Raw genomic sequence first — 15574 nt, 5'->3', positions numbered from 1 at the left:
CTGGCCTCAAGCAATCCTCCCATCATGGCCTCCCTAAGTGCTAGGATTACAGATGTGCACCACTGTGCCTGTCCTCAATTTTCTTTCTCCATTATTAGGACAAGGAGGCCAGGGGACAGGGTGAGGGAGAACCTAGAATGGGAATGGAGGTAACTTTCGGTCTAACTGTGCTTTGGCCCCATGAGGAATCTACATGTAACACTTGCCAGTGTGGAGAGTCAATTGCATTTTGTGACAGGCTGTACAGCAGTTGGGACATCTGTGGCACGTGCACAGGTTATACAGGCATATTTGCACCAGCACATGCACGGATGCTCGTGCACATATAGGAAATCCACTATACACATGGACAAAGAAGCACAAGTATGTCCACGCCATCCCTCCACACACACACTAGTCACCAGGAGAAAAGGGCTCAGCACATTTCATCATGCATCGCCAACTGAGGGAAGCCATGTAGGACAGGAGAAAGGGAAGATTATGAGGCAAAAAGAGAAATGAAACTAAAGAGTCCCACCCTGTCAGCATTAACTGGGATATAAGAGGTTGGGCTTTGGATAGATAGACAGACTCCTGGGTCCGGTCAACCATCAAAATGTCCAAAGAACCTCTCATTCTCTGGCTGGTGATGGAGTTTTGGTGGCTTTATCTGAGTAAGTGTTCTGAAACCTTCTATGTAGAAGTTATTGGAGGACTTGCTATTGTGTGATGGATTTCCATGCGCTGGTTTGGGCCTCAGTAAAGCGGAAGCTCACTTCATTTCTGCATCCCTCCCCTCTCCCTACCAGGCTTCCTTCTGTGGAGGGTCTCTGTCCTGCCTTGTTATGCAGAGGTTTATATCCAGAGACTGGTCTGGGGGTTTTAGGCTGGGGTAATTTGGGCTTGTATTAGAAATGGCAACTGAAGAAGAGACACTGAAATAAGTGGTTAGATAAATTGGGGAAAAGAGATTTCCTCTATGGGTGTTATTCATATAATCAATAAGCCAGGAGACTTTGTTCTGGTGAGAGCTGTGATAATTCTTACCATTCCCTCTGTTTTTAGAAGTGTTTGTTTGCTTTTCATTTTGTTTTGCTGGAGTGAGGCTTTATGGTAAGGTTTCTTTTCTGCATGTTGTTTTTGGGTTTTGGATGATACAAATGTACACACTCAGTTTTGGCCAGTGAAGTTCTTTGCATCCTGGTGGTGTAAGGCCACGTGTTCTGGCCTGCACTGCAGCTACGTCTTGGGCACTAACTGTTGACACTGGGAATACGTCTAAATTGCTCTGGCTCTCCCATATTTGAAATGAGAGACCTGGCTTTTTAAATGACCAGTTGTCACAATCTATGCTTCTAGGACAAGATAATATTGAACGGCCCTTGCAGTTTTACAAAAGTCCATGTTTTTCTTTTTTTAAATGGATACATAATAACTATACATGTTTATGGGCTACATGTGTGTTACTTTGATATATACATACAATGTACAATGATCAAATCAGGGTAATTGGGATATTCGTTTCTTGAAACACTTAAATTTCTTTGTGCTGAGAACATTTCAAATGTTCTCTTCCAGTTATTTTGAAATACACGAGAAATTATTAATAACGATAGGCACCCCACTATGCTATCAAACACTAGGACTTATTCCTTCTATTTAATTGTATTTTTTCCCTTTTTCCACATGTTCTAACTGTATTTTTGTACCCATTAACCTGCCTTTCTTCATACCCCTTCTCCCCTATCCTTTGTAGACTCCAGTGACTATCATTCTATTCTCCATTCCATGAGATCAACTTTTTTAGCTCTCATGTATGAGTGGGAACATGCAATATTTATCTTTCTGTGCCTAGCTTATTTCACTTAATATTAATAAACTCTGTTTCCATTCATGTTGTTGCAAAAGACAGAATTTCATTCCTTTTTTGTGGCTGAATATTCTACTGTGTTTATATACCACATTTTCTTTCTTTTTTTTTTTTTTCTTTCTTTTTTTGAGTCTGAGTCTTGCTCTGTTGCCAGGCTGGAGTGCAGTGGCGCGATCTCAGCTTTACGTCAACCTCCACCTCCCAGGTTCAAGCATCTCCTGCCTCAGCCTCCCAAGTAGCTGAGACTACAGACGCCAGCTACCATGGCTGGCTAATTTTTGTATTTTTAGTAAAGACGGGGTTTCAGCATATTGGTCAGGCTGGTCTTGAACTCCTGACCTCAGACGATCACCCGCCTCGGCCTCCCAAAGTGCTGGGATTACAGGCATGAGTAACTGCACCCAGTCATATACCACACTTTCTTTATCCACTGATGGACACTTAGGTCAATTCTTTATCTTGGCTATCATGAATAGTGCTATAATAGACATGGGAGTGCAAATATCTCTTTAATTGATTCCCTTTCTTTGGGATATATCCCCAGTAGTGGAATTGTTGGATCATATGGTAGTTCTATTTTTGGTTTTTTAAGGAATCACCATACTGTTTCCCATAATGGCTGTAGTAATTTACAGTCCCACCAACAGTGTACGACAGTTCCTCTTTCTTTGTGTCCTCACCAGCAATGGTTGCTTTTTGTCTTTTTGATAGTAGCCATTTTATCAGAAATGAAGTGATATCTCATTGTGGTTTGGATTTGCATTTCCCCAGTGATTAGCGATGTTAAACACTTTTTCTTCTACGTTTTGACTCTTTGTATGTGCAGAAACCTTTCCAACATGGTGCATGAGAAAACACCCACATTTTAGGGAAAACAAACGTATTTCCTCACCTCTCAAACTTGTATTATACTATTCTCTCTGCCTTTCTTTCCTCCATAGTGCCATGCATCCTCAGGTCCCTACTTAAGTCAGGCTTTTCCTGGTTACCCCATAGCTTCTGGACTAGTTTAGGTGTTTCTGCTATGAGTTCTCATCCTCCTTGGAGTTCCTGCATCTGCAAACTTGTCACTCTATAGCAAATGTTCACTCACTTGCCTCTCTTCCCAGGTACTCTGCAGGCCCCATGAGCGGAGGCCAGGTCTGCTTTGTGGCTTGTTATATTCCAGCACCTAGTTACACGCTTGATATATTATAGACACTGAAGAAGGAATCTACACGCCGGTTGTGGTGGCTCATGCCTATAATCCTGGCATTTTGGGAGGCCGAGGTGGGTGGATCACCTGAGGTCAGGAATTTGTGACTAGCCCGGCCAACATGGTGAAACCCTGTCTCTACTAAAAATACAAAAATTAACCGGGTGTGTTGACATGTGCCTGTAATCCCAGCTACTCGGGAGGCTGAGGCAGGCGAATCGCTTGAATTTGAGTGGCAGGGGTTGCAGTGAGCCGAGATTGCACCACTGCACTCCAGCCTGGGTGACAGAGTGAGACTCTATCTCAAAAAGAAAAAAAAAAAAAAAAAAAAAAGGAAGAAAAAACAATCTACAGAATGAAAGCAGTCCCTGTCACTTTCACACTTTTATTTTGGGTTTGGTATGGGTTTGTTTGGATGTAAGAAAACTACCATTTGCCTTTTCATCAATTTTTTTTTTTTTTTTTACTGTCTTTGTCTTATCCTGGAAACTTGAGGTTTGGAGGGTTTTGTTAGGTTGAAAGTTGCAAGGGTCTATGTCTACATGTCCTGCTACTGGCAGGACACTGGTTGAGGGAGATTTTCTAATCCTGCTTGAAGGAGGCAGCACCTGGTGAGCTGTTTTTTTTTTTTTTTAAATTTTGTTTTATCATATGTGCCTTTTATTTTTTCTTTTGTTTTTCAAAATTTATTTATTTATTTATTTATTTATTTTTTTGAGACAGAGTCTCACTCCAGTGCCCAAGTTGGAGTGCAGTGGTGCAATCTCGGCTCATGGCAACTTCTGCCTCCCAGGCTCAAGCAATTCTCCTGCCTCAGCCTCCTAAGTAGCTGGGATTACAGGCACCTGCCACCACACCCAGTTAATTTTTTGTATTTTTTTTAGTAGAGACAGGATTTCACCATATTTGGCCAGGCTGGTCTTGAACTCCTGAACTCAAGTGATCCAACTGTATCAGCCTCCCAAAGTGCTGGGATTTCAGGTGTGAGCTACCACACCGGGCCTATATGTGCCTTTTCTAAGATAACCAACTTAAAACAGAGTGACTGCTCAGAATCACCAAGGATCAGAGCTGGATGTACTCTTAAAAGATGCCCTTCACTCTGTAGATGGTGATTTTGAGACAGATTGGGGAAGGGCCAGCGTTGTTTAAGCTCACCAGCTAAGGAAGGAACCAAGCTGGCATAAAGACCTAACCACCATTCCAGGTAGCTCCACAGAAGTGAAACTGATTTGATATCAACAATTGCTTTACTCAGGGATAGTTTTATAACAGACAGGAACCATTTTTTTGTCTTATTTCTACATTCTAATGTCCTTGGTTACACACATTAATACTTTGTTAATTTCACGTGGCATTTGATACTCCTCTTCATGTGGACCTCAGAACCATTTCTGAGGTGAGTATTATCCCCTTTGCCTTGCGATAATAATGAGGTCAGGATTATCGTGGCTTTCCTCCAACAACACAAAAGCAGTAACTGGCAGAATGGGGTTTACAATGTGAGCTTAATGGTTGTTTTTCCTGCCATACTCAGTGTCTGCTTCCTTTTCTTATGTGAATTTTTAATAAGATGAGTAACACAGAAATACTCCTGGTGAAAAAATTAAAATGTTATAAAGCCGAATGCCCTTTGGACTGCTATCCCCAATTCCAATCCCTTTTCTCTGATCCTGGGGGTAACTGACACACTGAGTTTGGTGTCTATCCCACCAGACACTTTTCTGTGCATTTACTTTCAAATGTCTGAGTCCACAAAAACAAAGAAATTGGTTTATTTATTTATTTTATAAGAAGGGTTTTATATTTTATGTCTTGTTTTGAAATTTGCCCTCTTCATCATTAAATAGCTTGGAGTCTTCATGCCAATTCATGTAGGTCTATCTCTAATGCTATTAATCTACATAGAATTCCATGGAATAAATATGCCCCAGTTTAGCCATTCCCCATATATACATTGTCCATTTCATTCACATATACATGGAGGCTGCAATAAACATTTGCAAATAAGCATCTTTGTCAACATGTGTTTTTCTAGGGTAGATAACAAACATGAAATTGCTAAGGCATACTAGGACTTATGTATAGTGAATACTTAACAGAAACCATCAAATTTCCTCACAGTGTGGCTGTACCAATTTATACCCCCATTTCACTCTGGTTTGTCTCAGGAGGCTAAGTCCTTTCCTAACTCCCTTCCCACAAGTGTCTTGGAGCGCTGTTTACTCACACCTTGACCAATATTCAATATCATCAGTATTCTAAGTTTTTGCCAGTCTAATGGGCAAAATTTATTGGCTGCTCCTATTTCCTTATCTATGAATTGTCTATCATGTCCTCTGCTAGTTTCTCTATTGGATCTTTTCTTTTTTCTTTCTTTCTTTTTCTCTTTTTTTCTTTTTTCTTTTTTTTTTTTTTTTTTTTTTTTTTTTTTTTTTGAGATGGAGTCTTGCCCTGTTCCCCAGGCTGGAGTGAAATGGCGTGAACTCGGCTCACTGCAACCTCTGCCTCCTGGGTCCAAACGATTCTCCTGCCTCAGCCTCCTGAGTAACTGGGATTACAGGCGCCCACCACCACACCCAGCTAATTTTTGTATTTTTAGTAGAGACGGGGTTTCACTATGTTGGCTAGGTTGGTCTTGAACTCCTGACTTCATGATCTGCCCACCTCTGCCTCCCAAAGTGCTGGGATTATAGGTGTGAGCCACCGCGCCCAGCCACATCTTTTCTTATTATCAATTAGGATGCCTCCTTTTATACTAAGGTACTTGGGAAAATAAAATGTTGACTCTCCAGTGGAATACTTCTTATACATGTTTTATTAGTTTACCAAATATTTATAGGAACAAGATCATCTATTTTTTCTTTTTACTTTCTTGAATTTGAGGCAGTCTTGCTTTGTGGCCCAGGCTGGAGTCCAGTGATACGATCATAGCTCACTGCAGCCTCAAACTCGTGGGTTCAAGCCATCCTCCTGCCTCAGCCTCCTGAGTAGCTGGGACTGTAGGCATGTGTCACCACACTTGGCTAAGTTCATGTTTTAGTAGTTATTAATTTTAGGTGCATGTGTTCTATGTTGTTAACACAGCTAAGGGTGATGACAATGAACTTCTTATTTTTCTCCTGGATTCATGGGAGGCAAAACGGACTTCCCACTGCATTGACTTTTTTATTTTTATTTTTTCATTTTTTTTTTTAAGACAGAGTCTCGCTCTGTCACCTAGACTAGAGTGCAATGGTGCAATCTCACCTCACTGCAACCTCTGCCTCCTGAGTTCCAGCGATTCTCCTGCCTCAGCCTCCCGAGTAGCTGGGTTTACAGGCACCCACCATCATATCCAGCTAATTTTTATATTTTTGTAGATATGGGGTTTCACCATGTTGGCCAGGCCAGTCTTGAACTCCTGACCTCAGGTGATCTGCCAGACTCTGCCTCCTAAAGTGCTGGGATTACGGGCATGAGCCACTGTGCCCAGCCTCCCACTTCAGTTATAATCTGTGAAACATTTTCACTGTGCAAAGTGAAGAGACTAAATTCGGGGAAGGCTGCAGGCTGGTCTGAACTGGGAATGATCTTTTATCACAAGAAAAACCGGAGGTTGCAGAGAGCCGAGATTGCACCACTATGCTTCAGCCTAGGTGACAGAATGAGACTGTCTTAAAAAAAAAAAAAAAAAAAAAAGCCAGCTGTGAAACCCCCAGAAGCACATGGTCTTGCTTACCATATGGGTAACTCTTAGGGCTCAGGGCCACCTTCTCCTAGAGAGAGGAATCCCTGGATGTTACTGCCAGCAGAGTCAGGGAGGAGCACAGCACTGCTGGCCGGCCGTGCCTTCTGTAACTTAGCCAACTAAGTCAGCAAAGTTCGTGAATGGAGAATCTCACAGGAAGGTGCCTCAGAGAAAACAATGAGCAGGGACCCAGGTACCCAAGGGGCAGCAGGGTGTGGTCTCAACAATCTGAGATCTACAGGCTGCCTGGCTTTCACTTCAATAGCGTTTTAGGGGAAGGAAATGGTTTAGAATAATGTCTGATGCACAATTAAACCAACGGGCTTAACATTTTAACAGTGAAAATGTTTTGCAGATTATCAGAGGTGAAAGTAATCTTAGAGGAGCTTGTCTAGTGGTTCTCAAACACTGGATGAGTAGTCAACTACATCAGAATGGCCTGGAGAACTTGATTCAAGTACATATGCACCAGCCTTCGCCTCAGGGATTCAGGCTCAGGTTTGGGCAATAAACTATGTATTTTTAACAAGCTCCCTAGGTCATGCTAATGAGTAGCAGTGGTTAGGACACAATCATGCTTCATTTTAGAAAGGGAGAAACATTCCATCTCAAATAGCTGATGCAGTAAAACCCTCCAGATTTTTTTTTTTATGGCACAGCTGCCATTTTAGATAATTCCTGTGGTTCCTTCTAGCTCTAAAATTAACAAAAAAAATACATGATGCAAAGTGAAATAAGCAAGGCATAGAAAGACAAATGCAAGATCTCACTTATGTGCAGAATCTAAAAAAGTTAATCCCATAGACACAATAGAAAGGTGGTTACCAGAGGCTGGGGGGTGGGTGAGTGGGTGATAGGGAAAGGGAAGATGTTGATTAAAAGGTACACAGTTTCAGTTAGACTGAAGGACTAAGTTTTAGTGATCTATTGCACTGCATGGTGACCACAGTAATTAATGTGTTGTATATTAGATCTATTGCACTGCACGGTGACCACAGTAATTAATGTGTTGTATATTTCAAAACTGCTAATAGATTTTTAATGTTCTTGCCACAAAAATTTGTTAAGTTGGTAAGGCGATGGATATGTTAATTAGCTTGATTGAATCTTTCTACGATGTATATGTATATTAGAACATCACATTGTACCCTATAAATATACACAATTATTGGCTGGATGCTGTGGCTCACGCCTGTAATCCCAGCACTTTGGGAGGCCAAGGCGGGTGGATCACGAGGTCAGGAGATCGAGACCATCCTGACTAACACGGTGAAACCCCGTCTCTACTAAAAATCAAAAAATCAGCTGGGCGTGGTGGCGGGCACCTGTAGTCCCAGCTACTCAGGAGGCTGAGGCAGGAGAACAGTGTGAACCCGGGAGGCGGAGCTTGCAGTCAGCTGAGATTGTGCCACTGCACTCCAGCCTGGGTGACAGAGTGAGACTCTATCTCAAAAAAATATATATATATACACACACACACACACACACACAAGCACACACAATTATTATTTGTCCATTAAAAATAAATAAATAGTCCATGAACTCCACCTAACTTCATATTATCTAACAGCAAACAAATAGTCCAAAGCAAGTAATTTCCAATTATAGTTATTTCCACTGAAAGGAGAGAAGGAAATGGAATACAGTTTTACAGCCTATCTTTTTCTCATAGCACTCTCTGGATTAGGACACCCATTTGAAGCTTTTAAGTCTGATGTCCACAATATCTACTTGTGGAAAACAGCCCACCTGATTATATGAATAAGTGAAATTGAGTTACAAGGTCAGGATTTTTCATGTGAGAGTTTACTGGTTAGTGAATGGAACTCAAATTGGAGTATTTAAATTAGCAAAAAGGTCTTGCCATGGTTAGAGATTGAAGTGGTCACCTGGCACCACTTGGGGGATAGAATCATGTGGAGTTAGGAGCACAGGAGAACAGCAAGACACATCAAAACTTATGCTAAAGAACCACATAAGCTGGGCAACATGGGAAACCCTGCCTGTACAAAAAACACAAAAATTAGCCAGGAATGCTGCCATGCACCTGTGGTCCCAGCTACTCAGAAGGCTGAGGTGGGAGGATGGATTGAGCCTGGGAGGTCGAGGCTGTAGTAAGCCATGATTGCACCACTGCACTCCAGCCTGGGTGACGAAGCAAGACCCTGTATCACAAAAGAAAAAAAAAAAAGAAAGAAAGAAAAAGAAAAAAAGAAAAGAAAAGAAACATAGACTATAGGTCTCTTCATCTTCCCGGAAGCATCTATTAGCACAAAAACTGTGTAGTATATTTGAGAGATTTCAGTACTGCACCACCTAATTTTCACATGTTTCCTTTGCAGCACCAGTCACTTCAGAGACTGTTGTGACGGAGGTTTTGGGTCACCGGGTGACTTTGCCCTGTCTGTACTCATCCTGGTCTCCGAACAGCAACAGCATGTGCTGGGGGAAAGACAAGTGCCCCTACTCCGGTTGCAACGAGGCGCTCATCCGCACTGATGGAACGAGGGTGACCTCAAGAAAGTCAGCAAAATATAGACTTCCGGGGACTATCCAGAGAGGCAATGTCTCCTTGACCATCTTGAACCCCAGGGAAGGTGACAGCGGTGTGTACTGCTGCCGCATAGAGGTGCCTGGCTGGTTCAACGATGTAAAGATAAACGTGCGCCTGAATCTGCAGAGAGGTAAGCACATGAAGGGCCTCATGTCTGCGGAAGGAGAGATTCAGTGGTTAATGGATAATGGGATCAGTGGCTGGTGGTGAAGAGGCTGGAGTTGCTTTCACGGTGAGTGGGAAGACTGAATTTGAAATAAGGTGCCGTGGCATGAAGTAGGCAAGTAAACACAAAAGCAGTCACAGAAATGAGTGGAAGGTGGAAAGGGAACTAGTGAATTGCAGGGTCAATTTGAAGAGGCAGCTGCTACGTATCTAGGGGATTACCACCTTGCAGATATTTGGGTCCAGTATCTTCAGATCTATCAATTTTTATGTGAACTCTGTTGAATTTTGCATGTTGCCAGATTTTAAAATAATAAAAAAACTGCATGAACTAAGTAAAATGTATTCAGGGGTCATCTTCAAGCAGTAAACCAACAGCGTGCCACTTCTGGCTGGGGGGGAAAGGGCGTGAGATTTGGACACAGAGCAGTTTTCAGGAGCTCTTTCTTCTGTTACTATCAGTTGCTTTGGATGAAATTTGGAATATGGTGGGCCTTCAAAAATTTGAGCTGCATTGAGCCTATGGTTGAAAAATGCTAACAATAATTACCTTTAGTGCTTGCCCGGAATGGAGCTTCCCAAAGTGAGCTCTGTATTCCACCTGCGTCAGTGTCACCTGGAGGATCCTTGGGCTCTATTCCTAACTGGATGGGCACCTTGGAAGACAGGAGTCTAGACATCTATATTCTTTTTTTTTTTTTTGAGACAGAGTTTTGCTCTTGTCACCCAGGCTGGAGTGCAGTGGCACGATTTCAGCTCACTGCAAACTCTACTTCCTGGTTCAAGCGATTCTCCTGCCTCAGCCTCCTGAGTAGCTGGGATTACAGGCACCTGGCACCACACCCAGCTAATTTTGTATTTTTAGTAGAGATGAGGTTTCACCATGTTGGTCAGGCTGGTCTCGAACTCCTGACCTCAAGTGATCCACCTCCTCGGCCTCCCAAAGTGCTGGGATTACAAGCGTGAGCCACCATGCCCGGCCTATATTCTTAAGTTTTCAGGTGACTCTAACGCACTCTAAAATTTGAGACCAACTGATGTAGATGCTTCTAATTTAAGAACTTACATACATATTATTATGTCTTTCTCTTAAGGCAACATTGTGAGATAAAAGGTATTCCAATTTTGCAGAAGAGAGAAATGAGGTTTATTGAAGTTAGATGACTCCTACTCAAGTCTTCTCTTTTCAAGTTGGGTATAACCAGCTATTATTTTATAAAATACTTGACCTTAATATATTATGAGGTCATTTCCAAGTTCACTTGGAACAAATGGTGTCTTTCTGGTTCATTAGAGTCATGGAAATTTGGCATATTCTAGGGAGGATGAGATTTGTAGCATAAACGGTGGCTAATGAAGCTCAAATCAGATGTTTAGGGAGTAAGTGGTGTCAGTTTGAACGCATCTTTACTGCCTGAAAGAGACTACGTTCTCACTCTAGATTGCATACTTTGAGCTCACTTTTGATGAACTCATTTACACATTCATGCAATGTTTTTGGAGCACCTACTATATGCAAGACACTGTGATAGTTATTGGATTTGTAGCATAGAACAAAATAAATGTCAGATTTTCCCTCATGGTGCTTAAAGTTTAATGGGATAAATAGACTTTTTTTTTATTTTTATTTTTATTTTTATTTTTTATTTTTGAGACGGAGTCTTTGCTCTGTCACCCAGGCTGGGGTGCAGTGGCGCGAACTCGGCTCACTACAAGCTCCGCCTCCTGGGTTTACGCCATTCTCCAGCCTCAGCCTCCCGAGTAGCTGGGACTACAGGCGCCCGCCACCTCGCCCGGCTAGTTTTTTGTACTTTTAGTAGAGACGGGGTTTCACCATGTTAGCCAGGATGGTCTCGATCTCCTGACCTTGTGATCCGCCCGTCTCGGCCTCCCAAAGTGCTGGGATTACAGGCGTGAGCCACCGTGCCCGGCCCATAAATAGACTTTAAACAATAGCAATGAAATAAATGTGCAGTTATGAAATGCAGTAAAGGCTGTGGAGGTAAACTATGAGAGCATGTAATAAAAAAGCCTAATAATTATTGGAGAATCTACATGGCCTCCTTGCAGAAGTAACCTTTTAGCTGAGACATGAGAGTGAAGTAGGAGTCAGCCTCGTGAAGAATAAGAATAGGAAGCAGCAGGTACAAAGGTTCGTGTAGCGGGAAAGTTGCTGATGTATTCAAAGAGCTAAAGAAACACCAGTTGGGTGGGAAAAAGTGATAGCACGGGGTGGAGATATGAGATTGGAAAGAAAGGCAAGATGGGGTCAAATGGAGGCTTGCAGCTTGCAGGCCAAGGTGCAGGACTGGGTTCTTTACCTTAAGGGCAAGGAGGACCCAGTAAAAGATTTAGGCAGGGGATGGACATAATTACATTTGACTTTTTTTTTTTTTTTTTTTTTTTTGAGATGGATTGTTACTCTGTTGCCCAGGCTGGAGTGCAGCGGCACTATCTCGGCTCACTGCAACCTCTGCCTCCTGGGTTCAAGTGATTCTCCTGCCTCAGCCTCCTGAGTAGCTGGGATTACAGGTGCACGCCACCACGCCCAGCTAATTTTTGTATTTTCAGTAGAGACAGGATTTCACCATGTTGACTAGGCTGGTCTCAAACTCCTGACCTCAAGTGAGCTGCCTGCCTCGGACTCCCAAAGTGCTGGGATTACAGGTGTGAGCCACCACGCCTGGCCAACATTTTAAATGATTACTGTAGCCAATGTGTGAAGAACAGATTGGAAGGAACGGGTCAGGGTGGGGGCAGGAAACACAATTTTATTGGGGATTACAATGGTCCAGGCCAGTGGACCAGGTGAGGGCAACAGAAATGGATGGGTCCCAGATCTGCTTGCATTATATTCTTTTTCCTCCATCTCCGCTTGGTGCCAGACATGTCTGTTGTTGGTTACAGCCTCGACAACCACACGCAGAACAAGAACAACGAGCCCCCCCACCACCCCACACGTGACAACAACCATAGCTGCACTTCCAACAACAGTCGTGACCACACCAGATCTCACAACTGAAACACCACTTCAGATGACAACCACTGCCGTCTTCACAACAGCAAACACGTGCCCTTCACCAACCCCAAGCACCCTTCCAGAGGCAGCCACAGGTCTTCTGACTCCTGAGCCTTCTAAGGAAGGGCCCATCCTCACTGCAGGTACGCAGATGTATCTTGGGTTTCTTAGAACAGAGCTGTCTCACTGAATGAGGCAGCCCAGTGACTTGCTCTCTCTCGGTGTGTGTGAGTGTGTGCACATGCGTATATTAGTTTGCTAGGCCTGTCAAACAAACACCGCAGACTGGGTGGCTTAAACAACAGAAATTTATTTTCCCACTGCTCTGGGTTTTACAAGTCCAGGGTCAAGGTGTCAGCAGGGTTGGTTTCTTCTAAGTCCTCTCTCCTTGGCTTGCAGGTGGCTGTCTTCCTTCTGTCTGTCCTTCTGTGTCCTAATCTCTTGTAAGAATACCAGTCGTATTGGTTTAGGGTCCATTTTTATGACCTCATTTTACCTTAACTATCTCTTTGAAGGCGCTATCTCACTATACATTTGCATCCGAGGTACTGAGGGTTAGCACTTCAACATATGAATTTTGAGGGGACACAATTTACTCCTTAACAGTAGGCATGTGTGTGTGTGTGTGCGTGTGTGCGCGCATGTGTGTGTGTAAGGAGGTGTTTTCACCAAACTGTTCCTTTTCTTTTTTCATGGTTTCTCTTTTCTTCTGCCTTTTCCTTTGTGTTTTTGAAAAGTCAGCATTTTGGGTTCTCCAGTTGACCTCTAAGGAGTCTTGCAAGAGACGTTTATTGAAGAACCAGGAAAGGTCACTCCTGGTCAGACTCCAGTTCCATTTTTTCAGGGGTTAAGTCGCTGCCTGAACATTAGATATTGGTTGAGGAAAGACCTCCAGACGCTTTAAAATATCCCCTGATGGTGAGCTAGTTCTAGCCTTGTTTCTTTTTTTTTTCCCCTGGAATTCTTGACCCTGCAACTTGTACCTCTCACTGAGTGACTTGCTCCATTGCTCAGGGGGGCTTGTCAGGGCTGTCACTGTGTGTCAGACTCTGATTCTTCAGTAAGAATTAGGAAAGCAATCATGAGATAGCTTGAAGGCTTTCTTAGACATTTCAGCTGCCTCAAGAAGTCTTGGATAATTCAAATAGCTTTACAAAATTGAATTGGCTAATTCTATTATACTCTGAATAGTCACCTAAAATCCATGAACCCTGAGCCAATCAATTCTTGTATGTATTTTTTTATTCCTTTGGGCTTTAAAATAAATAACTACCGTAAAACACAACATTTATAGTTTCTAAAAATTACTTGATTGTAAAAATTACTTGCAATCCTTGAAGAAAACTTGAAATATATAAAGAAGCACCAAGACAGCCATAAAAATACCCTGGAACATGGTGATGCGAGCCTGTAATCCCAACTACTTGGGAGGTTGAGGCAGGAGGATCCCTTGAGCCCAAGAGGTCAATTCCAGCCCAGACAACATAGTGAGACTGTCTTTAAAAAATTAGATAAATTAGAAAAAAAAAGTGGCCGGATGCAGGGGCTCATGCCTGTAACCCCAGCACTTTGGAAGACCAAGGCAGGTGGATCACTTGAGGTCAGGGGCTCAAACCATCCCAGTCAACATGGTGAAACCCCATCCCTTACTAAAAATACAAAATTAGCCAGGCGTGGTGGCGGGTACCTGTAATCCCAGCTACTCGGGAGGCTGAAGCAGGAGAATCGCTTGAATCTCGGAGGTGGAGACTGCAGTGAGCCGAGATTATGCCACCGCACTCCAGCCTGGGTGACAGAGCAAGATTTTGTTTCAAAAAATTAATTAATTAATTAAAAAATTAAAAAAGATACTCTCAAATCCCGCCACCCACCACAAACACAGTAACACTGTTATTTTTTAGCTGCCTTTTATCCAACCTTTTTCTCTTCCAGAATCAGAACCTGTCCTCCCCAGTGACTCCTGGAGTACTGCCGAGTCTCCTGCAGACACTGTCCTGCTGACATCCAGAGGTGTGCAGACACTCACCCTCTCTGTCCTCCCTCACCCCTTGGACTGAGGAGTAGGAAATTACTAAAAGTCTTACTGAATCAGATGACTGACAACCTCTTTGGGTCTTTTGTGCCATAAAATCCCCCTGCGGCAAATTGGCCTCAGGGCAGCCTTTGTAGTTTGTTCCTTCTTGTGGCTAAGACAGACAGACAGAGAGAGGGAGAGAGAGAGAAGGAGGAGGAGGAGGAGGAAGAGGAGGAGGAGGAGGAAGAGGAGGAGGAGGAGGAAGAGGAGGAGGAGGAAGAGGAGGAGGAAGAAGAGGAGGAGGGAGGGAAAAGGAAGGCCCTTCTTGATTGGTGCAGTTCTCCGCAGTAGCTCATGGTACATCTCTAGGATGTTTGCTTTTAGACTCTAGGCTAAGTAGCACTTAGATGTCTCATTCTAATTTCCCACATCTCTAGGATGTTTGCTTTTCGACTCTAGGCTAAGTAGCACTTAGATGTCTCATTCTAATTTCATGCACACAAATCTTTGTTGAGACTGCTGAGGGGTTTACTCATTCAACGCATTGGCTTTTTAGAGTGGAGGGAGAATCAGTCACTCTTTCATTATTTATCTTGTCATCTACCCATCAGAACTTCTTTAGGTAGTTACTGGGGCCTGGGACGGGGTATACCCTGAAATAAGACACGATTGGCATCCTTGGGGTGCTAGAGAGGACCACTTGGGGTTGATTCCCCAGTTCTATTACTTTTTCGTGGGATCCCTGGCCTCAGTTTATTCCTAGGTTTGTTGTAGAGTTGTGTAACTTCATGCATGTAAGGACTTAGAAGAGTGCCTGGCACGTTTGTAAGCACTCACATGGGAGGTGTTACCGTAATGGAGCTAATATTCTAGCAAAGGAAACCACACATCTGTAAGGTAAGTAAATCAGTGTTTGTCATAGTACAACACAGGGAAATGATAGAGTGATTTATGTGGGCGCTCTTGCTTCACTCTGCCTAAGTACAAATCCTGCCTTTTCCCTGCTTGTGTGATTTTAGCTAATCTACCTAATCTCTCTGGGTCTTAG

General features: G+C 43.1%; 1 protein-coding gene across 1 annotated transcript in view; it reads left to right on the top strand.

Annotated features, from left to right (window-relative positions):
- Positions 1-573: 573 nt before the first annotated feature.
- TIMD4 (T cell immunoglobulin and mucin domain containing 4) overlaps positions 574-15574 on the top strand; it is a 43198-nt gene continuing 28197 nt past the window's right edge. The window contains exons 1-4 of the mRNA XM_025389426.1: positions 574-653; positions 9117-9458; positions 12332-12655; positions 14445-14522. Coding sequence (XP_025245211.1) covers positions 596-653; positions 9117-9458; positions 12332-12655; positions 14445-14522 — 802 coding nt within the window. The 5' untranslated portion in view covers positions 574-595. The remainder of the gene's footprint in view (positions 654-9116; positions 9459-12331; positions 12656-14444; positions 14523-15574) is intronic.

Source organism: Theropithecus gelada, chromosome 6 (genome assembly GCF_003255815.1).
Source record: "Theropithecus gelada isolate Dixy chromosome 6, Tgel_1.0, whole genome shotgun sequence".
Classification (NCBI taxonomy): domain Eukaryota; kingdom Metazoa; phylum Chordata; class Mammalia; order Primates; family Cercopithecidae; genus Theropithecus; species Theropithecus gelada.
Note: the sequence above shows the minus strand (reverse complement) of the source record. Positions and strands in the feature narration are given on the sequence as shown.